The 24,663-nt window shown below is 40.7% G+C and overlaps 3 protein-coding genes across 13 annotated transcripts in view; 2 read left to right on the plus strand and 1 right to left on the minus strand.

Annotated features, from left to right (window-relative positions):
• The window catches only part of cntfr (ciliary neurotrophic factor receptor), a 282,361-nt gene extending 278,545 nt beyond the window's left edge, over positions 1-3,816 (plus strand). For 6 of the 8 annotated variants that reach the window (XM_086054349.1, XM_086054347.1, XM_086054348.1 and 3 more), the window contains 2 exons: positions 1,475-1,601; positions 2,536-3,816. In XM_086054349.1, the coding sequence (XP_085910475.1) occupies positions 1,475-1,601; position 2,536 (128 nt within the window). In that variant the 3' untranslated portion in view covers positions 2,537-3,816. Of the gene's footprint in view, positions 1-1,474; positions 1,603-2,535 lie in introns of those variants that run through there. The other 2 variants (XM_086054354.1, XM_086054350.1) reach the window with 1 other exon arrangement.
• A 1,235-nt stretch (positions 3,817-5,051) lies between these two features.
• tmem267 (transmembrane protein 267) lies at positions 5,052-10,800 on the plus strand. 3 transcript variants are annotated; one of them, XM_086053188.1, is made up of 3 exons: positions 5,052-5,135; positions 8,904-9,362; positions 9,456-10,800. In XM_086053188.1, the coding sequence occupies exons 2-3, from the start codon at positions 8,967-8,969 to the stop codon at positions 9,789-9,791; spliced, it is 732 nt and encodes a 243-aa protein (XP_085909314.1). In that variant the 5' UTR covers positions 5,052-5,135; positions 8,904-8,966; the 3' UTR covers positions 9,792-10,800. The 3 variants fall into 3 exon arrangements, with proteins under 3 accessions (XP_085909314.1, XP_085909313.1, XP_085909315.1); XM_086053187.1 differs by lacking the exon at positions 5,052-5,135 and adding an exon at positions 7,595-7,690; XM_086053189.1 differs by lacking the exon at positions 5,052-5,135 and adding an exon at positions 7,779-7,905.
• A 90-nt stretch (positions 10,801-10,890) lies between these two features.
• il11ra (interleukin 11 receptor subunit alpha) overlaps positions 10,891-24,663 on the minus strand; it is a 34,101-nt gene continuing 20,328 nt past the window's right edge. The window contains exons 3-12 of one of the 2 annotated variants that reach the window (XM_086053186.1): positions 20,489-20,555; positions 19,767-19,933; positions 19,218-19,332; positions 18,918-19,081; positions 18,461-18,624; positions 18,170-18,314; positions 16,989-17,081; positions 16,013-16,115; positions 15,828-15,907; positions 10,891-14,086 (exon numbers count right to left, since the gene is read on the minus strand). In XM_086053186.1, the coding sequence (XP_085909312.1) occupies positions 15,829-15,907; positions 16,013-16,115; positions 16,989-17,081; positions 18,170-18,314; positions 18,461-18,624; positions 18,918-19,081; positions 19,218-19,332; positions 19,767-19,933; positions 20,489-20,555 (1,097 nt within the window). In that variant the 3' untranslated portion in view covers positions 10,891-14,086; position 15,828. Of the gene's footprint in view, positions 14,087-15,827; positions 15,908-16,012; positions 16,116-16,988; positions 17,082-18,169; positions 18,315-18,460; positions 18,625-18,917; positions 19,082-19,217; positions 19,333-19,766; positions 19,937-20,488; positions 20,556-24,663 lie in introns of both variants that reach the window. The other variant, XM_086053185.1, reaches the window with a different exon arrangement.

Consider the following 24,663-nt stretch of genomic DNA (forward strand, 5'->3'; position numbering starts at 1 on the left):
CATGTCCTTTTAGCAATTGGAACAGAATCGCAGTATCTTTCCTGATTGACAAGTGTCGACCTAGCTACACGTGTTGACGTCACCTTAATTGCCCAACTGCGTGTGAGATTATCATTTAAGATTTAGCACGGCTCACTAAGAGGCTAAGGATAATTGCAGATCCCCCACAATGATTTTGTGTCTTATTGTCGCCCTAAATACAAAGGATTCGAGTCTTTGTGATATAAGTCCCCTTTGTGCCTGCTTCATAAATCCATCACTTTTCCTCCATAAAATCTAATTTCCTCCTCATCATTCTGCCGCTGGATTGCCAGATCTGCTGCTCTCTGCCAGTCTTTTCTGGCTTGTTGCATCGGCGTCAAGCCCGTAACGGCCTCTGGTCGTCATCCCATTATCCTCGCATCGTTATTATTTGTCTCACCACTCCAAAATCAAACTGCTTTGCAGGAAGTTATTTTCCAGTCTTCCAAGCAGCCTGCTTTGCACTTTCTCTCTCTCTTTCGCGTTCTCCATTTCACACCTGGCTGCTTCCTCCCCGCTATCTCCTACCTCCTCATTGCTCTGCGACACTCATTAATTGGAGGGAGAGTGAAATTATATTCGCTTTCCACTCCACCCGAAAATTATTTCTATGAGGATTTGTCGGCTATGTTTGCCTGCAACATGCAACTGGTGACGCACAGTATAATATTGCGTAGAAATCTTATCATGTGGTGGATAGAGTACAACTCAATAAAATGCTTGGCGACCCCTCTCATTGTTTGGCGAGTAAACAAATGGGAATTTTATAACAAAAATAATAATCATTTGAAAAACATTTGATGGTTTACCGGTCCTTTGCTCTAAGTCAGTGGTTTTCAAACCTTTTACACCAAGCACCACTGACAAAAAAATACTCGGTGATCAACATTAAAAAGTGGCACGCTGTTTGCATGTTAGCCTGCTAAAGAGACATGGACACATACTCATGTCTCACTGACACTAATTACTCCATCAGAACCTAGATCCAATATATGTTATATGAACACTCATTAATCATTTATCCATTTCCCACTATGCAGTTTGGCTCACTTTCACCCTAAAAGACCGTAGAAATTGTAGCCACAAAAACTAAAAGCCAGAGTAATTCCTTGACCTGGACAAAAGGTTCAACGGTATTACTTCTGGTCCGCTTCCAACGGAGTATGATTTTTCTTGTCCACTTCACTTCATAACTGCCTCAACAAGTCTCATATTGATTGCTCTTGCAGATTACAATTGATTTTGCACTGCAATGCATTTCCCTTTCTGTTTGCATCTTCCCGCTATCATGAGCTTTTTTTTTTTTTTTTAACAGTGTTCATTTGTCAAAACAGTGTTTTAGATGTCAATTCCCTTGGGAATAAAAACAGCTGTGTGACATTGTAAGATCAGCAACATGCGGATTTATTGCAATATATGAGTAAATAAATCAAACGTGCGTGTTTCTTCACAGAGACTAAGACCTCACCCATTCCTTCGTCCAACGCACCACATAAGGCTGAACCTCCAGTGGGCAGAGCTGCCAAACTTCTCAGCTTCTTCTCACCTCTTCTGTTAGCGATGCTGCTACTCATCATGTAGTGAGTACACACACACACATCGCACACACTCAAAGAGCACTCATATTTGAATTGATTATGGACTCAGGCCCTCAGTCACATATCAGCCGGGTGATGCATGTCCTTCGACGGCAAGAACACATTTAGAGGGATTGGCCGAGTTTGTTTTACAACACAGCTGAAGAGGGAGTTCATTTATTTTCAGGCAAAATCCCCCAGAGTGACTAAAGTAAAATCCAATCCAAAGCTGTCCCATTGCATTTATTTCTCCACTTTTAAGTAACAACTTGTGCTTTAATGGTGTGTGTTTGTTTTGAAGGCTAACTCATATGCGTCCTATAAGGCCTTGGGAATGTTTTGTTAGGACTCACCGTCGACCACAAACAAAACGCAGCTTCGAATATACGACATTTTAGCCCAAATGTGTTAAGATGCTATTCCTCAGCTACAACTTCTCGCGTTGAGGTGAAGGGTCGAGCCAAATTGATAATATGACGTCATTTAATCTATGGCGATGTTGCAATAACTTTAGTTCCCTTCTGGCTCCAACTGGTATTCTTTCAAAAGAGCGATGTGATTGGACTTTCTGCCAATGTAAATGATAATAATACACAAATCTGTCATTTATGTTATTTTCTTTAGAAACCACTCATACATCTTATATCACTAATCATTATCCCTCAATATTTTGCGCAAAGCCAAATTCAAATTCTATATTAGTTGTACGTCTTTGGTGTATCGTTCAACAGTTTTTACAGGAAAAGAATCATATTCAAGGATCAAAGAAAGCGAGTAGGAGAATTAGTGGTACAGTACAGTGCAACAATTGCAATTCAACTGGTTGTTTTTTTTTCTTTTTTTATTGCCAATTAGAAATGTGTTGTAGTATATGCGCAGTTTGCTTTATGTGACTATCATAACAGTTGATTTGTTTAACTTTTTGCTCTCTGTCTAGATGTAAATGTCATAAAGCGGAAAGAGGAAGAAGAAGAAGAGGCTGGATCTTTGTTTTCTCTTTTGCACAAGTCCCAAGGATACTGTGCATTGATCATTTCTGTCTATCATACACTTACTTGCCAAGATTTACTTGGACAATGCCCCCATGCAGCAGTTTCAATTAACGCTGACACACAAGTTCGTCGGAGGAGCGGCGTCATCATCATCGTCTTCATCAGCAGCAAACAAGAGAAGCATCGCTGCAAAACAGTTGTCGTCTAACAGCACCTGCGGGCTTAAATTGAAATTGTTTGGCTGGTAACAGTATTGACTCTCTTCTCTGCTTTTTTGTTTGTTTCACCCAATTTCAGTTTGTGTGTGTGTGTGTGAAAATCCAGCGGAATACACACACAAAGGCGCACGCATCAAAGTCGAGCACGTGCGCATGTGTTTGTGCCCAGCCGCCGTCCCGGTGCCCCATGCAGCTAAACCGTCATGCCAAAGACTCAACTCCTTCCCCCCTTTGCAGTAAAACGCTCCCCAAAACTTGCGGATTTGATTTATTTGAAAAGCCTAATGAATGGTGGATTGTCATCCAGCAGAGACCGCAAAAATGATCAATGCCGCTTGAAATCTGCGTCCCCAGCGTTGAAAATTCAACAAATGATTTGGTTGGGATGTGAGGACGAACATTCAGTCACAAACATCTGTATTAGCTTGCATCCATCAAGAAGGCCGATGATTGTAAAAGAAAACAAAACAAATATATCTACGTGTGTAATAAAGTGTAAAGCTGCCCAACTATTTTTTTTAACCTTTTGACAAAGAAATGGCTGATTTTTTGGGAGGCATTGAGGGCTGTAAAATAACAAATCACTTTGCTTTCTGACGCCTTCACATACATAGAAAATGTCTTCTTGCAGTCTGCAGTAGCCAAGATCAACTTCTTGCTATTATGTTATTCCGACGAGTACTGATGTGTTTTATTGTGTTTTTTTATATGTATTTTATGGAGAAACAACTACAAAAACACACGTATAGGCTTTTAGTTCTTCTGTTTGTTTTATTTTTAAATCCGACATTCATAATGGCTTACTTCTCTGCTCCTATTTTGTAAACTATGATATGTAACTTTAACATTGAAGAAAAGTTTATTATTTAATAATAATAATAATAAAAAAAAATATTAATGTATGTATTAGCAGTAGAATGTCGTTACCTGTACCTGGGGTCTTTTTTATAGCTGTATATACAATGACAGGTTTCAACCATTAAATGTGACCATTTCACAATGAATGACGACGCTGGGTCTCATTTCAACATTGTTAGCGACCTCACTGACTACTTTTCTTTGTTAAATACATATTCGAAAAGCGCAACCAAGACGGAATCATTGCATTTTTCTTCTCAACAAGAGGCAGAGGTTCGAGTGTACATTTAGGTGAGTTCAATTCACGTTGAGTGGATCAGTCTGCTCATGTTTGTGTGTGATCTCACTCCCAATTTGTCTTCCTAAAGAAGCCTTCAAAATAACATAAAATGCATTACTGTACGTGAGCATTTTTAAAAATTCTGCCATGACATGTTCAATAATATTAATATGTCTACTGTTGTGGTTGTCGTATTCATTGGTATCGAACGGCGCTGCATCCTAATGGGAGCTTTTTCTACTATTTTGGTTACCTCATTCACGCACTCACATATGATCACACGAAGCGTGTTATGTCCAGCTCATTTCCTGTCACGCTTTTATTTTGTAGAGCCATTTCCGGTGAGCAATTTCCTATGCCTTTGCGTGGCATACCTCATTAGTAGCTTCATTGGTCTCACCTGTTCCCTGCTCTATTTAACGAACACTGCCCTTCTCCTCAGTGGCAGATTGTCACTTGCATTTTTGCAGTACGGTCCGGCCGAACCGAACCTACTGAACACAATGAACAGTCCTATTATCGACGCCTTTTCATTGGCGTCCTCCTACCCCAACCCGTCTCACTTCCTCTGTTGTGGCGCCACTCTGTCTTATTGTTAATATATGCCTGTTTGTTGAGGGTTTTTTTCTGCGCTCCCCACACGTGAGCTGAGTCTCTGGTTGTTGTTGTTGTTTTTTTTTTTTTTTCACATCCCCCGTCCTTCTGTGTTTTTTTTTTTTTTTTGTCTTTTCATCGGCGAAAGGCGACCTGGCGGGCTCCGTTCTGTATCTGCCTGTTGGTCATTGTCTGCTCCACTTTGTTGTACCTTGTGGAGCAATGACAATAAAGAAATTCTGATTTAGCTCAATAAGTAGACCCACATTTTAGAATGAGCTTCGTTATATAGTAATTCCATGTAGTTGTACATGTTTGCAAAACTAACAAAATAATAACTATTAACATTATGAACTTCGGAGTCAACCGAAAAATGTTCTTGAGAATAAAATGTTCTCTATGCAGCCCGACTCCAAGTATGGAATTCTAGGAATTCTCCTATGGAATGTGGCGCTTGTGGGAAATAAGTTAAGCAGTAAAATACACCTGTTTTTAATCATCTCGGACGGTGGCCATTTTGCCATTTTCTGGCTAATGAAAATGGGAGCACAGTTGCTCAGCTAATGACCAATCATGGCCCAGCTTCACAAAACAGGTGAGGTTTGATTGAGCCATGAACATTAATAGCAACATCAGCCTAAAACTTTGCCTTATTTGATTTAAAAAGCAGAAACTTAAACAACCGGACAGTGTGTCGGAAGAGTAGAGTTAGCACGTCGACAGGCCCCGCCTTCAAATCTCTGCTCAGGCATTTTGTATGTTCTCCCCGCGCTAGCGTGCGTTTTCTGCCGACTCATTGAAGACTCTAAATTGTCCGTGGATGTGAATGATTGTTTGTCTTGCACCTTTTAGAATTTTTCGGGCTACCCGTTCACGGTGCAATCCGCCTCTCGCCCAAGTCTGCTGGGGACAAAGGGCAGAGAAAAAGATCGTTGGTCTCTCTTCACCTTTGCGGGTCCTTGTGCATGTCTGTCGCTTTAAAAGTACCTCGCTCTTCTCTCCGTTATTCTGACAAGTTCTGGCAGGCCAATACGGAGACTGAGGACAAATCAATACACCATCTAACAGCTGTCAGCTGGTGTTCTCAGTGTGCGTGTGTATTTGTGTGGGTTGATACACTCATTCATCTTTGTGCCTTTTATATCATTCATTATCCCCCCCCCCCCCCCTTGCTCTGCTGTTAGTCATCATTTTACACCAGCTAATCACTCGCTTCAAAATGTGTTGAGAGCACCGCACAGCCTCATCGTCGCTTCACTTGTTCGCCGTTTCTCACAGTTGCCCCCCATACGTCTCATTACAAGTTCCGAAAGAAGCCAGCACAGATTGAACTCTTCACCTGGCATTCGGGCCCCGGCTTTAATTAAATGCCAATTGAAATGGTCAGCCACGCTCTTTGTCTGAGGCCAAGATGTGATCCACATTAACCTCCGAGATCTACTGTGTGTGAGTGTTGTGTGTTGTGTGTGTGTGTGTGTGTGCATGGGGAAGCCATCAAAAAGCCTGACAGCCTCGCTCTGCTCTAATGACTGCTTTGACCTTCCATTGATAAATAGTTGAATGATACAATCTATCCTTCAGTCTCGGGCATGCCTTTTGTTCTCTTCAATGAGTGGTTTTACTATCCATTATGGACGCTGCACGTTTGTACATTTTTGGAATATGCCATGTGCCATGCCTAATAGTATGATGCTTACCTTATAGCCGGAATCCAGTCAGTATGAGACAGTGGTGTTTTTTTTTTTTTTTTTTTTTTTCACAGCAAGCAACATTTAGCTGTTCAACAAATACCGCTCCTAAAGATCTGCATTATCTTTGTAATATCATCTGGTGTGAGTACATTTCCCATTGGGGGAATAATGTTTCAATGCATCAGCCAGAAGAGGGAAGCAGATAAAATCTCTAACTGTGCTGTCCATGGTGCTGAAACACCTACTGTATAGCGTGTCACGTAAAATCAATTTCAGCCGCCGAAATTGTACGCATCCATCCAACCATCCATTTTCCACAAGGTTTTTCCTCACTGGGATCAAGTATCCCAGCTGACATGTATTCTTTTGTTTTTATAGAATAATATTAAACTATTGTATTCAGCTGGAAAATAGGCTTCAATCAGTTTTATTTCCATTTTTTTGAATCTGTGGTTTAAAACTGGGTTAACCTCAGGGAATTATTTATTTATTCATTTAGATATTCACTTAACTCTATGAGATGCTGATGGCACTTAGTGGGAACTCCTTGCAATTAAAACAAAAACAAGTGGAAGTTTAACATTGCGGTTATATCGAAAATTTGGAAAAATATTTACTGTAAAAAATCTTAGGGAGCAGTATGATTGTTTACATTTTCATTTAACTGATGACCCTGGGAGCTTCCTGCACTTTTTGTTCAAATTTTGAAACAAATAGGTCTATTCTTCTTTGTATGTCTTTAAAAGAAATTAGTGATTATTTTTATATATATATATATATATATATATATATATATATATATATATATATATATATATATATATATATATATATAAAACGTCCCTTTTACTGTTATCGACCCGAAAAATACATTTTGTCACTATTTTCGAATGTGACAAGAAACCAAAATGGATAGAATCCATGCAAAGAGAAGCCGAACATGCAAAGTCCACACAGGAAGCCTGATCAGACATTCAAACCGAGAACCTCTTGACTATGACGCAGAGGTAAAGTGATAACCACTACAACACAGTGCTGTCGGCATACATTCCAGGTGGCCTGGGGGGAAAAATAAAATAAAATTAAATAAATACAATAAAAATAAATACTCGGATGGTCAATGGTGGACTACATAAACGTGTGTTCCTGTAAATAAACACTCAAACAATCTACTTTGCATTCTGGAGGTTTTATTCCAATTATCATATTTACAAAATGGAAAACAGCAATTATTGGGCGATGCTGAGCCATGCCTACAATATCAATATAAAATTCGGAGAACTGGCATCGAAAATGAAAATATGCAGTGACGTAGAAAAGAGTTACATAAAATCATCCGCTTAGGGGCGCTAATGAGTCATATCCACTGTAAACCGATTGCGACTGTTGATCCGAAGAAGTCGGGTTCCGTGTGTGTGTGTGTGTTTTTGCAGCTGGACTTTCAGTTCAAGACGATGGGGTGAGTGTCCTGTTATTATTGTCAGCTGGGGAAATAAATCTAAAATAGTATGTTAGATGCAGTCATGTTCTGACGTTTGAATGACGAAAAGCGAAAGCGAACACGTGTTTCTTCGACGTTAGCAGAGCCGGATCTGCTGTCAGCCCACACAATGCAGCATCCTTCAATTGGCTTGCTAGCAAGCTAGCTCTGAGCTAGCTGTCACTTGACAGAAGGTGAACTGGATAGGCTTCTTGTCATAACAAGATGGATAAAAACCACGGGGATGCCTTGATATGTACGCTTCATTTGTAAGACGATGGTAGTTAAATTGTTTTTGTGGGTGCTGTATTTAATAGAGTTCCGGATTTTTTTTTTTTTTATAACATTTTATGGGGTTCAAACAAATCAATGTTAAACAAACAAAACAAAGTCTGAGATGTCTTCAAATTTGTTTCATTTTGTGTTATTTTTGTCCAGGTAAATAATTGTTTTATTGATATTCATATAAATTAGTAGTTAAACAGGGATCATTAGTAAGAATGTGGTCGGAAAAGTGAAGAAAAAAAAAAAAAGGGGGGGGGTTTTGGGTAGTAAGACTTCTTTCTAGTATGTGTCATTCAACTCGTTTTTTGTTTTTTTATCTTGTTGATTGTTTTCAATTCACTGTTCACCTGTGTGGAATAACGATTCAATCATTATTAATAATATAAAGAGGTTAATTGTCGCCCTAGATTATTTTGATAATGCAAATAATTAATTCTGATTTCGAATATTTATGTATTTCGATTATTGATTAATTTTACTATAATTAAAAATTAATTAAAGAGATAATACTACATTTTTTATACATCACTGAATGTAATAATAAATAGTAAAAAAAAACAATAAAAGTATTACCAGTAGTTTGAGATTGGCACCATTTGTGTTCTCTTAAATCAGGTGTTTTCATCTGCGTTTAACATGTCTTGTTTTGGTGGTGGTCCTTGAATGCACCGTGTGCACAGTTGAAAGTAAAACTGAAAGTATTTTTCTGGTTCTCCTCCGATGCAGCTACTAATTGTCTGTGTAGTCTACTTTATACTATTACAGTAACTTTGCCTGTAGACCGTAACATTGTAAATTCCCAAATGGGAATGTAATGACTTGTGTACGTAGCGTTCCAAACTATTCGGCAAATTGTTTTTCTCTCAATATTATAAATAGTCTATGCAATTTATGATTATTTGTGCAGTCTGCCCTAGTCCTGCTGACCTTCAGTGGCGTTTGTCTGGCCACCACCCAGCTGTTCATCAACATGCAAGGTTTCTACTCCAAGCTGGACTCCTCCCCACTGCTGGGCGTAAGCCTGGGAGGAGAGGGCGCTCCCGTGCCCCTCAGCCTTGCCGTGGAGACGGAGAAGGCCCAGGCCCTTTTGCAGACGTTCAGCTCCGCCTCCCTGCTGGCGTCGGCTGGCCTGGGCGTGTTCTGTGTGGCGGCTGACCACGCCCTGCAGCTTCCGCTCGTCCAGCATCACCTGTGGATGCGCGCCGCGCTGGACAACGGGACGCACGCCGTCGTGGGGTTGTGGTCCTGGGCCGTGGTCATCGGGCTGCGGAAGAAGAGCGACGTCTACGAGGTGCTGCTGGCGGGTCTGCTGGCGTCCATCATTGACTTGGACCACTTCTACATGGCCGGCTCGCTGTCACTCAAGGTGCCCTTTGTGATATGCGGAGTCAAACGTCTGGTTTTGGAATTCTCGACTAAATGTACACTAATGTTTTTTTTGTTGTTTTTTTTAACGCAGGCCGCCGTCTCCCTCCCTCAGCGTCCTCCGCTACACTGCTCCTCCCTCATCCCCGTCCTGTGCCTGTCCCTCCGCTTCCTCATGTGGATTGGACGCCTTAAAGACGCCTGGTGCTCGTTGCCGTGGATGCTGTTCATTTCCATGGCGACGCACCACGTGCGGGACGCCGTGCGCCGCGGCCTGTGGGTGTGTCCCTTGGGGAACACGGCGCCGCTCCCCTACTGGCTTTACGTCAGCACCACAGCGACGCTTCCTCACCTGTGCTCCGTGCTCATGTACCTGACTGGAACCAGAGATGTCATCTCCACCAAACACGGAGTCGCCATTGATGTGTAGACCACGTTCGGGTTGGCCGGTGGACAAAAGTTGATCGATGGAAGGGGGAAACTATGAACAAAATCCAGGTAAATAAGTGCCAATCACTGGAAGTTTTACTTTCCTATCTTAAACAGCCCTGTAAGGTGGTTTGTGCACTTTCACCCTGATGATATTTATTCAGTAGAAACTGACTGTACATGATCACAACTACATGGTCTCTAACAAGTATTTACTTTAAACAAACAAATGTCTTAAGTGTCACGCCTTACTTGCTTTATTCTAGTTATAGTGGAACCATTACTTTTGCACAATTCACATGCAAACGGCTGTGCGTTTTAATATTTAACATGACTAGCATAACTTAAAGATTTTTAAGTTACAAGTTTAAACTATTTCCATTAGAATTGTGAAACCCCCTTTTATGCTATTTATTGTTACACTGATGAGGAAAATGGCTCCTTATAAATAACAACTATAACTTTGAATCATTACCTCATCATATGTAAAATTCTTTAAAAGACTTTTGTAGAGACAGTGTTTGAATGTGACTATTTTTTGTCCTTTTTAATAAGTTTTACTATTCCAAGAAAAGACTGTTGTCCTAATTTCTCCACTAGATGGCGACAAATAACCTAAGGTGGAATGGAATTGGTTTCTTTTCAAGAACTGAGAAAACATCAAAATTCAGTTGTAAATAGCTCCAAGTTAGACATTCTCCTGAAAATGATATAGGTTGTGTATTTACGATGTGTGCAGCAGTACTGTACAATAATTTGGTTTTTTGTTTGTTTGTTTAATAAGTTAGTCGTCACAAACAATATTTTTTTGGTGGTCACGTTGTACATAATACAAAGCTATTGTTTCGTCTTGAGCCAAACCTCTTATCACTGTTTTCAGTCAGACACTTGAAGTCCGTTTTGCACATAATGAGTTTGTTTCGATTTGCTTTCAATGTGTAACAAAAGTAAAGGGAAACACAATGCCATGTAATGCACTATTATTCTCAATAAACAAGTCCCTGACGGTGTTTTTGCTACAGGAAACACAATACCACACATCACTTAACAAGTTGTGGCTTTTTCCATGAACAATTACAAAACAAAAAGCGCCCTAAAGCTGCTGTTGTGATAAAATAGTATTTATTTTTTACAGAAACATACAAGGGCATTGATAACAGCTTATGGTGATATCTGGCAAACAACGAAGCAAAAAACAAACAAACAAACAAACAAAAAAAAAACTATGTACATCTGAGGATGGATGCCTGAGCGTACAAGCAACAGCTAGGCTCCTGTCATCACATACTGACGACGAAAGGTTTCCATGGAGACTAGGAAAAGGCTCACATGGAATTACGGACAGTCTCTAATACTGCACTTTGCCCAAAGAAACTGTACAGTAATTGTATTATCAAAATGTGTCTTTTAACTCCAGGAAAAAAAAATATTCCTAATAGTGTTTGTTGTGGTGTTTTTAGCTCAGTTTTACTTTCATAAAACTGCTTTGGACAATGGATACAGGTTCTAATTTACATAAATCTGTGATACAAAAATGCAAATGTTGATGTGCTGGAATGAAACAATATTCCAAAACTATTTGAAACGTTTAATTTCACGGTCCATACCACTTTTTAAAGATGGGGATTTTTTTTCTTTGATATATGAAATTTAAAATATCTTCTCCAGACAGAATGCTAAAATAAATATATATATTTATACTGTCAGAAAAAAAATTACTTGTTGACTCCAAAAACTGCAATGACATTGAAAAGTGATCTGAATGTTCATTCTAACACAATAACGAAACAGCTTCATATAACTGAGCAGGAACGTTGGGAAGATAGACATTATTATGGATATATTATCCTCAATGATATTCTTTAAAATTGTTATCGGTAATGAAAGAAGTCAATCCAAACAAATGATTTGCAACAATATCTAACATGCCATTGTGTTTAATATTGCGCTTGTGGAATATGAGTTAAGCAGCAAAATCGTACCCGTTTTTAGCCATCGCAGGGGGACGGCCATTTTGTCACTTCTGTCAACTGAAAATGACATCAAAGTTGCTTAGGTAACGACCAATCACGGCTCACCAGTTTTTGGAAGCGGAGCCATGACTGGTCGTACCTGAGCCATCATGTCATTTTCAGCCGGCAGCAAGTGGCAAAATGGCCGCCCCTGAGATATACAAAAACGGGTGGATTTTACTTACTCTTATTCCGCCAACGCAATATTAATCAGAATGCCGTGTTTCAACTAGTAGGGCTGCATAAAACATGTTCTTGTAAAGACAATTTTTGGGGGATTGACTTCCACTTTAAAACAGTTCAAATAGTTTGCCAATTCTTTAAATAGTATGACTTGTTTCTTTTCAATGTCTACGAATTCCCAATGAACTACAATTAACACCAGACTGGGCTAACTTGTGCTATCCCAAATTGGTTATGTACATACAAAAATAATCATGAAATGTGTTTCACGACATACATGTGCTATAATACAATAATACACCAAAACAAAGCTTCAACTGGATCTGTGCATTTTATGTGGGGCTAGCTTGAGAAAACGTAGTCGTCAACTAGCTTGGCAGCTATGCGCCGTGTGTTCCTGCTGCATCGTACACAGTCAGTCAGTCAGTCGTTGACTGCACAGCTTTGGATCACAACACAGTGTCGTCTTGAGGACACAAACACAGGAGAGAAATGAACAAAGAAATATTAAACAAACTGAGGTATTTGGGGGCTTTTCAAGAGCACTGCCCGCCCAGTCATTACCGTTTACCGACCATCGCAGGCATTTCGGACTCAAGCGCAGACAGACAGACGGATTGGCTCTTGGCAGGTTACCATGGACACCGTGGTCACCGCTATCTTGCCAGACCACATGGCCACAATACGACTGGTCAAGCGACGACTTTGAACCGACCCATATTATACATATTTGTTTTCCGTTCTCTTCAAAGCTGTAAGGAAATAGATCCCTCTTCACTTGCTGTAGTGTAGGCCTTCTCATCAGTACTGTCGCCTTATTCATAAAAAAATATTCTAAAAAAATAACATAGAACATTGCTAACTTCGGTCTGCCGCTTGTCAGTAACGATGGTGAGAATCTGTGCGTCATGTTCGAAAGAAGCCCGTGTCAAAGACAGCGGTGAGCTGCGCAAGAACTGCAATTCAGTTGCAAACTGGACAAAACTTAAAGTGGAACCTCTGAATTTCTACTTCAAAAATGGTGGCGAATTTTGCAATGACAATGCATAACCTTTGACAAAATCCACGAAAAAATATCATGAGAACAGGCTCCTTGTTCAACCACTGTTCAGAGCCAAAGGTGCATTCTACAAACACTTTTGGGATTTCTTTTCAGGGCAGCAGCTTCCCAAAGGATCACGCTCATGTTGATATCCAAACGCTTATGAATGCAATTTAAATGACTTTGTAACATCCCTCAAACATAATGCCTCCAAATTGTTCACCCAGAATGGGAAATGTTTCTAAGTTGCTACATAAACTGCTGAAAACCAACAAGGATACATTTACAATGATTAATTCAGTCAGTGACCATTGTTTTGGATGAAATGTTTTGGGGGTTTGTTTAAAAAATGCTGCACTTTCCACTGACTAATCAGAATAATCATGAACAGATTCACCTAAATATTACCATATTTATTTGGATGTAATTTTCCTGCGCTTGCGGTTGTTGTCATAATGTTGGTGAGTTGTGAATAGGCCTTTGTAAAAGTTTGGATCCCAATGTCAACCCAAGTGTGGCACGCACTTAGACGCCCTCTATGGATGGATGACAACAAAGAGGCATTCCAAAAAAAAAAAAAGGGAACATAACCATGCAACATAAAAACCAAAGTAATACATGACGTGTTGACACTCCAAGTTGCCCACTTGTTGTCAGCTGCGCTTCTTCAGGCCGCTTTGACACTTCATTGCTGCCAGATAAACGTTGCGACTCATTCACAGCATTGAGTCTGTCTGTTGCAACGGGCGCATGCAACTGCACGGCAACGTCACTGATGACAACGGAAATAACCTGAAGGGGGATGAGAAAAGATCCTCCAGGAGGCCCGTGCTGCAGATGCGTTGTGGGAAATGTAGTTGGACGTGACAACTGACAGTTTGCCATCTTATTATTTGAAAGAGGGGACATGGGTGAGATCGTTTGTGTCATCGCAGATCTTATATGGATTCGGGTTCCTATGTGGCCGTTGAATATGGAATGCCAGCATGCTGTCATGATGGCCGACTCTTCAGAGGAGCCCTAGAACGGGCTGAGAAGGAGATGATGTTTGACATTAACCTGAAAGGAGGAGAAAGAGGAGGAGGAGGATGAAGAAGGAAGGCCACATTAAAAACATCCATATATCATATCAGTAAGCACTGCCAGATGTAAATAACAGAGTGGAGGACATATTTACAAGCCCATAATGTGCTTTTTATGGCAGCACATGGACTGGATTTGCTGAAACATTTCTTTTGATGGTATTTAATGAATGCGGTGAAAAAAACTCTGCCATGGGACGTATTGTATTCAACACCTCTGTATTTGTTTGTTTGTTTGTTTGCCGTGGCACTTGTTTAAACTTCGCCAACGGATTTAGAGTAAGACAGCGTGTCCTTTAAGTTTATAATTATCGTCACCACAGAGGCCATGTTAGCCATCCACAACTATGTCCCAAACCGGCAAAGTTGAGGAGACGCACAACCACACGTGTGGGAAGCGATCATATTCAGATAACGTGCAGCAACACATAAAGGAGGAGAAAGAGATTATACGTCTTATTCCTGCGGACGAGTATGACAGTGATGTGCTATTTGCTTTACTTAAAGAAGACATATTATACTATTTATTACCATGATGGCCGTGGGGGCGGAGCTAGCGCATGCGACGAAGCAAGCTTGCACAGTTGTAGCCAAGTTAGCAACTTTTATGGAGAAAAAAATGCGGTGAGCAACAAATCTTGTGACTTTTTGTGATGTTATTCGAGACTTGTGTTAACTCCCTCCAGAGCATACGTAATGTATGTACATACACACGCAAACAAACATATATATACATAGATACATTATATACACACACTACTAAATACTACTACTACTGCTGCTAAGCAGCGCGTAAATAGTTTAAGTATGACAAATGAAAATGTGTTACACTGGTGATACATTGAAATGCATTATTTTGCCATCAAAGCACATTTTCATTGTTGTTGGTATTTTAATGAAGGATTGTTTGGATGTTTGAGGCACCACTAAAGAAAAAAATAATATTAACCTCAAAGTCCTCGTTATGCATGAAATATATCTTCCTACATAGGGCTTGTTTTCTGCGTGTTTTGGTGAAACCAACCCATGTTTTTCTGCTGATTACCAAAAAATCAAGGTATTAATTTTTTTTTTTTGTGATGAAAGAAGAGAGTCTAATCTTTAATTTGTGTTAACCGGTACATAGTGTTAAACCACAATATTCTGTGAATGATCTGTCAGAATGCTCTAAATTGGCTGGCACTCAAGAAGTTATCTTTTTTTCCTTAATGGCTGACACTCAAAAAGTTCTCTTTTTTTTTAATGGCTGGCATTAAAAGAGTTAAAGAGAATTTGAATTGCTTGTATACAAATAGTTGTCACTGTGATGCAACGGGTTATTTGTCTTTGTTGAGTATCCGCTGCATGTGCCACATGCACGCATCCGCACACGACTGTAATTGAAAAGTTGAATTCAGCTCGGGGTGGTGAAGTGCAGTCTCCACACGTGAAAACCTAACTGATGTATTTACTGTCTTCGTGGGTGCCCGGTTGCTGTAAAACAGCTTTGTCCCTGGTGGTCATGGTTACGCAAAGACATACTTGCACTGGCATAAGTACAGCGGGGTGAGCTGCGGCTCATTTAGAACAAAAGCATGTCACTGACTTTTTTTATGATGACACCCGGTAACTGTTTTGATTAATTTGCAAAGAAATTGCACAATGTGTCTCCCTTAATATGCAGTACAACAGGCAACTACTGTATATACTCCAACAAGGCTAAGAGGGGGGTGTCTCACATCAAACTGGCATGGACTTCATTTTGACCATTGAGGTGAGCTCCTGTTTGGTCACATGTTCACGCCGCCTCTGCCTCACCCTGCAAACAGAAAACAATGAACTAGTAACAATTCACATTTAACCCCAAAAAGACTCATTTTGCGATGGTTCAAATGGGTGTTTTGTGTTTGCAAGTATGTCTTACCAAACCACAAAGCAGAGGGAAAGGACAGTGGCTATGATAACCACGGCAAACAAAACCAGCAGAATCACCAATCCCAAATTACCGTCATCCTGCACAACCGGCTCTGGAAAGGAAAGATTGGGGTTTCATGGGAAAAGAAGGGCCAAGTTAAAAAAAAAACAAAAAAACATAGCCAGCGTCACAGAGATCATGAGAATCAGACGACCGACGGTGGAAGAGACGAGATGACAAATAAATGCAGTAGCTGAAGACTCCATAAGCACGTGTTGTCAGAAGGACACGCGCATGTGCGCATGCGCTTCATTCTAAATGAGCTATCATTACTTTACATTCATATTTACAGCGCTCACAGAGTAAACATCCCCACACAAAGTACACAAATACAAATCAAAGTGAGGCCAAATTCACATCAAAAAATCTTGTGGTCGTGGACTGATGGAGGCCGACCGACTAAGAACACACAAAGAGAATGCATCTGGTTCACAAAACATTTCGAAGCTCTAATCACTCGCAGATGCAGTTCTGCAAAATTGAGTGTATCATCGAGTGTGTTTAGAAATCGACGTGTGTGTTTAGCGTGTGCGCTTTTTGAACGCGTGTTGGCAACAACGTGCCTGGTGCATTCTGTAATGGAACAGCTTTCGTGCATTTACTTTTTCATTAGTCCATATACCATAGAAAGTAATGACAGCTCGCAGGTACATTTTGGCGAAATTATACGTCATTTGGGCAGTAAGACCAGTACAAGCCATTTGTACTAACAGTAAATGATGCCTTATTATTGTGCCAGTAATGGTGGCTGCCCGCTGCGGAAAAAAAAAAAAAAAAAAACGCTCTTCGATCTGTCCGATCTCGTTCAAACTCAAGAGTTTTAACTTGTGGTCCAATCGAACCTTCTTTCAACGGTCAGCCGTGTCATTATCTCACTGCGCTGATATTGCAAATGAGCGTGCGTTTATCATTTCAAGAGACTTACTAAGTGACTTTGAAGTCGAGGTTTCTGGCTTGGTGTTGAAGGGGAAAACATAGTCTGGTAAATTATCCTCTGGGGGTTCAGATGTGGCAGGGTCTGCAGGACGAACACACAAACACATACATATGTCAATTGCTGTCGACGCCAAGGCTTGCTCAACTCAAGTGTCCCACGTGCTCTCAAGAGGAATTAGCGGAGACCAAAAGTTAAGCATGAGCATCACTGGTAATATGCTATCCTAAATGAACTCACTTCATTTGATTCATAATCGTAAAAAAGCAACAACGACAAAAATAACACATTTCTGCGGCTTAACCGACGTGTGCACTGCATATAAAGGAGCAGCCGAATTGTAGAAAAGTTTTTTCTGTAATAGTTCAATTCAAAAAGGTAAAACTTGTGTCACATTCATTAAACACAGGAAAATATGTTTTAGGTCTATTCCAACCGAATTTCTTAATCAAAAATATGTTTAATTGCTTTTTATAAAATGTGCACATTTCTTAAGTTGGTGAACTGTGACTAGTTTTTTTTTTTAAGTACTTCAATAGCGCTGAATTCCGAATTAAGTTTTTCTCATTCATATATTTCCTGTGTCTGCAATGGGGCAAGTATGAAATACTGAGTGAAACGCGGCCCCAGTAAGACCGTCGCTATCTCAAAGCCGTTGTCATGGTCGCTGCGGCTCGACTGAAACCAGATTTATTTCACCTCAGAGTGCAGGGCCAAAAGTCACGGCACGCCCACTACGGCTCTATGTCACTCAAACGTGGAGACAGAGAGAGGGAGAAAAACCTCGATATACGGCACTACAGCGACACTTTTGAACGGAAAGTCGCCTAGTTTTGCCGCTTTTTTGGAGAAAATAAACGTTTACAATATGGAAATCCTGGGCAGGAGAACTGTTCGTAGAGAATAAGCAATTTGATTGGTTGGTAGTGTCACATGGGGCGCTGTGCAGAGATGAAGCAGAAAAGCACTACAATGTTGCCCATTTGAGGCAGCTGAAAGCACACATATAGAACATGTCCTTTTAACCCGTCGTTATCGTAAAAAATATGAGCTTCACTTTTTGACCTAAATGAATGACATTTATAAAAAAAAAAAGTTTTCCATAAATTTTCTTATTGAGACAGACTGCAATTTTCTTTAAATAAAGCCAAAACGACTGATCTCTTTCTAACCTTCCCAGGGCCGGCCATAACGCAGAGGACACCAGTCACTCCACTGGCTCTCCGCGTCCAACTCGTCCCTTGCTCGGATTTGAACCTGGTGAGAGTGTCCAGCCAAGGCATCGAAAATCACCACTGGACTTTCCTCAGAGTAAACCTAATGTAGAAAGGTGAGCGAGTTAATAACACAGAAGTACTCTAAAGACGGGTCTTGAATTCAACACAGGAAGTACTCGAAAAAGCTATTACCAATTATCTGATCTCTGTTGAATATTATGTAAACATACATGACCCCTTACTAACCTCTGACCAGTATTGAGATCCATGTGGCCTGTATCTTATGTGAAACACGAGAGGGAAAGCATCATGAAGTGGCCACGAGGAGGGAAAGCTCCATGCGATATTGAGCCTGGTTGGAAACCCTTCCTCCTCATTTACCAACACTGACTCTGGAGGATCGGGTTTCACTGAAAAGACAGACAGAAAAAGTGTTTGGAGAAGCAAAGGACTGCAAACATTCAAAGTAGAGACGCATTTACTTCGAATCTATAGGTTTGTTTTCTTTTGACACACGTCAGTTTTCTTCAGGAAAGCTTTTAGCCAAACAGGCTCTTTGAAATAAAAGCAGTGGAAGAAGATTGTATGGTCCATCCATCCATTATCGATACCGCTTATCCTCGGACGGACGGGCACACACGCTAATTAATTACCCCCTCCCCGCAAAAAAAAAAAAAAAAAAAGTTTAAATCTACATACTTACAGAGATGATCTAACTTAAACCGAGCAGCCGTTGACTCTGACCCGAGGGCGTTTGTGGCCGTGATGTTAAGCGTGTGGATTGTCTGCCAGAAGGATGGGTGCTCTACATCACAGTACTTGTGGACTGCGTCCACTAGGCAAGGCTGCCAGGCCTGGCCATTACCCCTTGAAAATAGACCAAAACATGGCTGATATGACAAACAGTTAAAAAAAAAAAAACACTTATAAGGGTCCACAACCAACAACACTGCAATCGAGTGGTCACTTCAGATCGCGTTGATTTGCAGTAATTGCCTTTCACCTGAGGGAGGCGTTGTACTCGACTGGAAGAAAGGTCTTCACTGATTCTTCCCAGGAGCAGCGAACGTGAGTGTGATTAGGAACTTGACAGGAAATGCTAAGCAGCCCAGGGGGATCTGGAAGAACACGTGTCAAAGGTAGTTCTTAACACAAACTTTAAGAGGTCGTATTATCCCTGAGATAAAAGTAGTAGTTCATGTTTCATATACTCTACAAAGAAATCCTCTCCTTCCAAAGGAAGGCCACTTAGGAAGCCATTTCCTTTTAGAGACAGTCACAGGAAGTGGAGTCTTTGTCATTGTGGTGGAAATAACACGGGTTTTCTTCAAGGACCAGTGGCAATGGTGCAATTACAAGTTACCACTGTTGCAATTACACAAGCAAGCTTTCAAAATTGATGAACAATGAAAACCTTTAGACAGACTAGAACACAAATGTCGTTTGTTGAATAAAAGAGCACTGTGGATATTAAAAGCTGAGAGGAGACCAAGGTGTCACAGGACTGCTTAAGTGAAGTAGGCCACTTTCTAAATGACAAGACAACACTTACGGCCCAGTCTGAGGTTGATGGAGTGAAGGAGCAACCCGTGGTTGTCATAGCAGCTGTAGTTGCCCTGGGCTGAAAGGTTGACGTGCAGCAGGACTAAGGACCCATCTGATGTTACTTTGTGCCATGGTAACGCTTGGCTGTCGTCGAGATGCCACACCACTGGTATCCTACTGGGGCAACATGTTATTAGGCTTGGGAAGACTGCGCAAAAGAAATGATTGTGGGCATCAGCGCTACTTTCTCTTTCAAACTGCACTTTGAAAATCAAACTTCCAGATGCCATGTCTGGTCTGTCGTAGTGCGCTTTAAGAGTTCATCAAAAACACAGGACGGTATCAGTCGGAGCAAAGGTAATTAAAGCCCTGTGGGTTTTTTTTTCCCCAGAGGGAAAAATAGAAGGCATTCATGTAAATTGCAGCATTACAGAATTCCTTCAAGGTGATGATGGGATTAATTGAGAACATTGGTTATTAGAGCAGAGGGGAAGAAAAAAAAAGTCCTTTTGAAGCCAGCACTGGTAATTGACTACATTACCTACGTTTGGCTCTTTCTCACAAAAGCAATTTCATGAAATTGTTTTCATCGTGCACTTTTTCCAAACTGATTCACTGATACTGTAACAATAGCAAAGAATCCCGTTTACCTTAGCCGGAAAACATGCCCGTTATAAAACAGAAATGCAAACAACATGATGGTGCAAACGCATGTTTTAAATTCCTTACTTAATTTGTGACTTCCCACATGCCAGTGTCACATTCGAGTCCAAGCGCCCGTACTGCACGTCCGAAACTGCAAACACAGACATCACACATAAAATATTAAAGCACTCTGCTTGTCTGGCTGACCTGCTAGCAGTCATATTTTGTGGTGCCGTGGTCTGTATTAGCGTGATGTATGTGTCACAGTTTACAGTCGGGACACAATAACATAACCAAAGAAGGTTAGTGGTCCTTCAGGCACCAAGCTAAAATGACTTTGACTTACTCGTTAGCAATGACATGGCTCTAAGTGTTTCAGCTTCTTTGGAAGCCTCTCTATGTGATCATTTAAGTAGATAAATCAGTATCCAAAAAGGCCACTTTGACACAATAATAAACTGCCACTGAAGTGTAAGGAATAACATTAAATCAGAATCATCTTTATTAATTATGTTTAGAAAACACACATGGAATTTGTCGCTGGTAATTTGAGCCACTCTAGTATCACAGCAACAAGAAACTTTAACAAAATCAACATTTAGGATGTAACAAGATAGTCGTGAAGCAATGTAAGAATGAAATTTGTGCGGAAGTATTGAACAATGACAGCTGCGAAAATGATGCAGCGAGTCGTAAAGCAAGGTGACTAGTAGTGCGGTGATTACAATGAAAGTGCAAATGATGCAATAACTCAGAGTGCCGAAGCTACTATAATGAATATGGTAATACGGTCAAAACTGCACTCTAAAAAACAGTTGGGTTGAAATACAACAAAATTTTGGGTGAAAAATGGACCGATCTAATTGGGTCAATTTGACCCACTTTCTTGCGTTGTTTTGTACAAAACAGTCCAATTTTGGGGGTGTTTTGTACAAAACTACCCATCTTTTACCCAAACTGTTTGACCCAAATGTTTTAAGAAAATTGGCAGAATTTTGCAAAATGCCACCATGGAATTATGAGTCCACTGTTTCGAGATTAATGCAGGAGAGAGAAAAAAAAAAGCTATTTGAATGTTTCCGGTAAGAGGTGGTGACCAGGATGTGGAGGGTCCAAGAGAATTTTACATGCTCTTGTCTTAGTTCTTGCAGCGTGCAAGTCCTCAAGATCGGGTCGTGGGGATACCGATGACCACGGCATACTGTGATGGAAGAACAATAGGACTGACTCACTAACTGCTCCGTAGAACTGCCTTATCAGCTCCTGTAGCATGCCGCGCTTCCTCAGCGGTCACAGCAAGTACATCCTCTGCTGGCCCTTTTTCAGCATGGAGTTGATGTTGGTCCCCCACTTCAGGTTATGAGACCCAGTAATTCGCCGGAAGGTCTCGACGGTTGATACAGGGCAGTTGCACGGTGTGAGGGGCAGGAGACATTTCCTTAAACGCAAGATCAATCACGACGGTCTTGAGCGGCTTCAGCTCCAGGATGTGTTGGCCACACCACAGAACCAGCCACTCCACTTCCTGCCAGATCGCAGACTCGTTTCTGTCATTCATGAGGCCGATGACTGTGGTGTCGTCTGCCAAACTTCGGGAATTCGGCACGGGAGCATCCGATGTATTCCAGTCCGTCGAGGTGTTCCAGGATCAAGTGATCCACCGACCTGTTTGCCCGGTAGGCAGGGGTCCAGTAGGGGTCTTGTTATACATGAGGCGTTCAAAGGACTTCATGACCACAGACGTCAGATCAACAGGCCTGGTGACAATCCGTCCCAAGAGTGCAGGTTTCTGGGACTCAGATAATGGTGGAGCGTTTGAAACAGAATGGGACTTCACACAGCTCCAAGCATCTACTGAATATCTGGGTAAATACTGGAATTAGCTGGTCATCAATGACATTCAGGCAGGAGGGAGAAACATGATCAGCCCAGCCGCTTTGTTGTCTTTTCTTACTTGAAGAGCCACCTCAAGTCCCGTTCCGAATCATCACATCACAAAGAGGTTGTGAAAAAAACTGAAAAAAAAACATGTGCAGAAAACTGGTTTTTCAGCTTATTTGCATAGCTTTTCTTGTCAATGGTAATTTCTTAAGTAGCTGCTTTCGGGCCTGTTTGTACAGTGCAATCACTACCCCGAATAGCGTCCTCTTTAGCCTTTTGAAGTTGGAGATGTTTGGTACTGAGCCGCGGCTTGTTGTTGTTGTTGAACATGCGGAACGTTTTTGTCCAGACACACGTCTTCACAAAAAGTTGCAGATGGGATGTCACAGTGGCCGTATATATTGTCCACAATTTTCTGAAAAAGTATAGCTACTGTAAGCCTTTGGACAATTGTTCCTTGATCAACGATTGCCAAAATGAGCACTTAATTAGCCACCAATCTTTTTCCTACTGCTTGTCCTGTTCAGGGTAATGGAAAAGCTGGATATGCGAGAAAGGTGGAGTACAGACTGGACTGTTCACGAGTCATTTGTAGGGCGCACAAAGACATGTACATCACTTTTTTTTTTTTTTATTAAATGGTAAAAAAGAACATTATTGTCAGAAGCATTTTGGGTCTCACAAAGAATCTATGTTTGTCTTCATTAATTAGGACAGAGAAATTACAGAATATCACACACATCAGAGTACTTTGTGTCCAGGTTTGAGAAAATGTCGGAGTTTTTTTCAAGCAGAGGTGGGATTTTTATTGGCATATAAATAGGTCCAACTTGCAGGCCATTTGACTGCATTACAAAAACTCAGCACAGCATGCAAGGTAATTTAATTACTTCTGCCCCAAATCACAGAGTATTTTTCTCATTCACCCTCAGCGACATCTATCAATGGAGCAGCCAACAATGCCTATTCCAAAATAGTTGCAGTTCATAAGTCACTTGACTTACGTTTAATAAATGAAAAGGTTCCCACTTATGACATGGTCAAAAGATGTTCTTTTTCTGTTCAATTGGAGGTTACGCAAGACTTGGTGCCAAACTAAGTGCAGTGTATACCTGAACAAATATTTGTGTTGAATTTAGCAGTTTGACAAGTGGATACAATATCTTCAGTATAAAGTGTGCGTGTGTTTAGATTGCTACTTGATATGAAAGTTGGCTTTTACGGCACATCTCAAGTGGAAAAATATTTGACAGGCAGCACAGAGCTAAGCACACACACTTTAATTAATTCAAACCTCCGAGCCCATTCAGCGGGCATTTTCTTACTTGGTAACTTGCAATGTGGCCTGAGTTTCATTTTTGTGTTTTTCATACACGTCAGTCGTGTATATATATATATATATATATATATATATATATATGTGTATAAATAAAATCAGATTATTTTTTGATTATACCCACAGATAGTGCACTCTCTACCCTTTGTTTCTGTGGTTGTGCATGTGCATTTTTGTGTATTTGTGTGTGTGATTGTACAGAGCTGGATGGTTTGAATGTGTGTATTCATGTTTTATTGGCAGTCAAGCACATTATTCCCCAAGCCCGCAGCGTTCCACTCATATCTGATTTTGCCTCCGGCAAAAGGGCCACAGCACAGGACAAGTACCCACACATATACTGTATATATACAAAAAAACACATGCATATGCGTTTAAGCTCATGCCTCCACATACACAAATAAAGTTTCACACAAACTTATGTGGAAAGAAAGGCTGCATGTCTTTGTTGAAATCAGGTCAAGAAAGCTCAGGAAAAAAAAGACAAAAAAGGAGTTGTGTAGGGTTACGGGAAGGAAAAAAAACTGTAACAGTTTTACTCAATGGGCTCAGGGCCAGTATTCTTATTAATGAAATGAATAATTTAACCTCAACTTGGCTCAGATAACAGACAAAGGGAGGAAAACATTGGAGGGACGTTAAGAAAAGAGGGAAAATGTCTCGGTGAGAAAAAAAGATGTGCCACGTCAATTTCTCAATAACAGATTACCAAGATTCTGGTTAAGGGAAAAACACAACAATAGAATTTTTGTGAAGAGCTAACTGAACAAAAATGTGAATTTAAAATTGACTAAAATGTTTGGAAAACGAGAATCAAATTGCAGTTGCACAACATGCAAAATGTTTTTCTTTCGAATGTGCCAGTGTTTCATGGTGTTTTCCCATAAGACAAAACATACAGTACAACCAGTTAATTGATTCTAAATGCTAAATGAGTTTCCTCCCCCTTTTCTCCGGCAGTTTCTTTAACTGAAATGGGTCAACAGCACCCAAAATAGGTCCAAAACTCGCTTTTTGCATGTGAGTATAGTGTAGTGCCTTT

The sequence above is a fragment of the Filicampus tigris genome, chromosome 15 (genome assembly GCF_054856515.1).
Source record: "Filicampus tigris isolate MCC_2025a chromosome 15, RoL_Ftig_1.0, whole genome shotgun sequence".
In the NCBI taxonomy this organism is placed as follows: Eukaryota; Metazoa; Chordata; class Actinopteri; order Syngnathiformes; family Syngnathidae; genus Filicampus; species Filicampus tigris.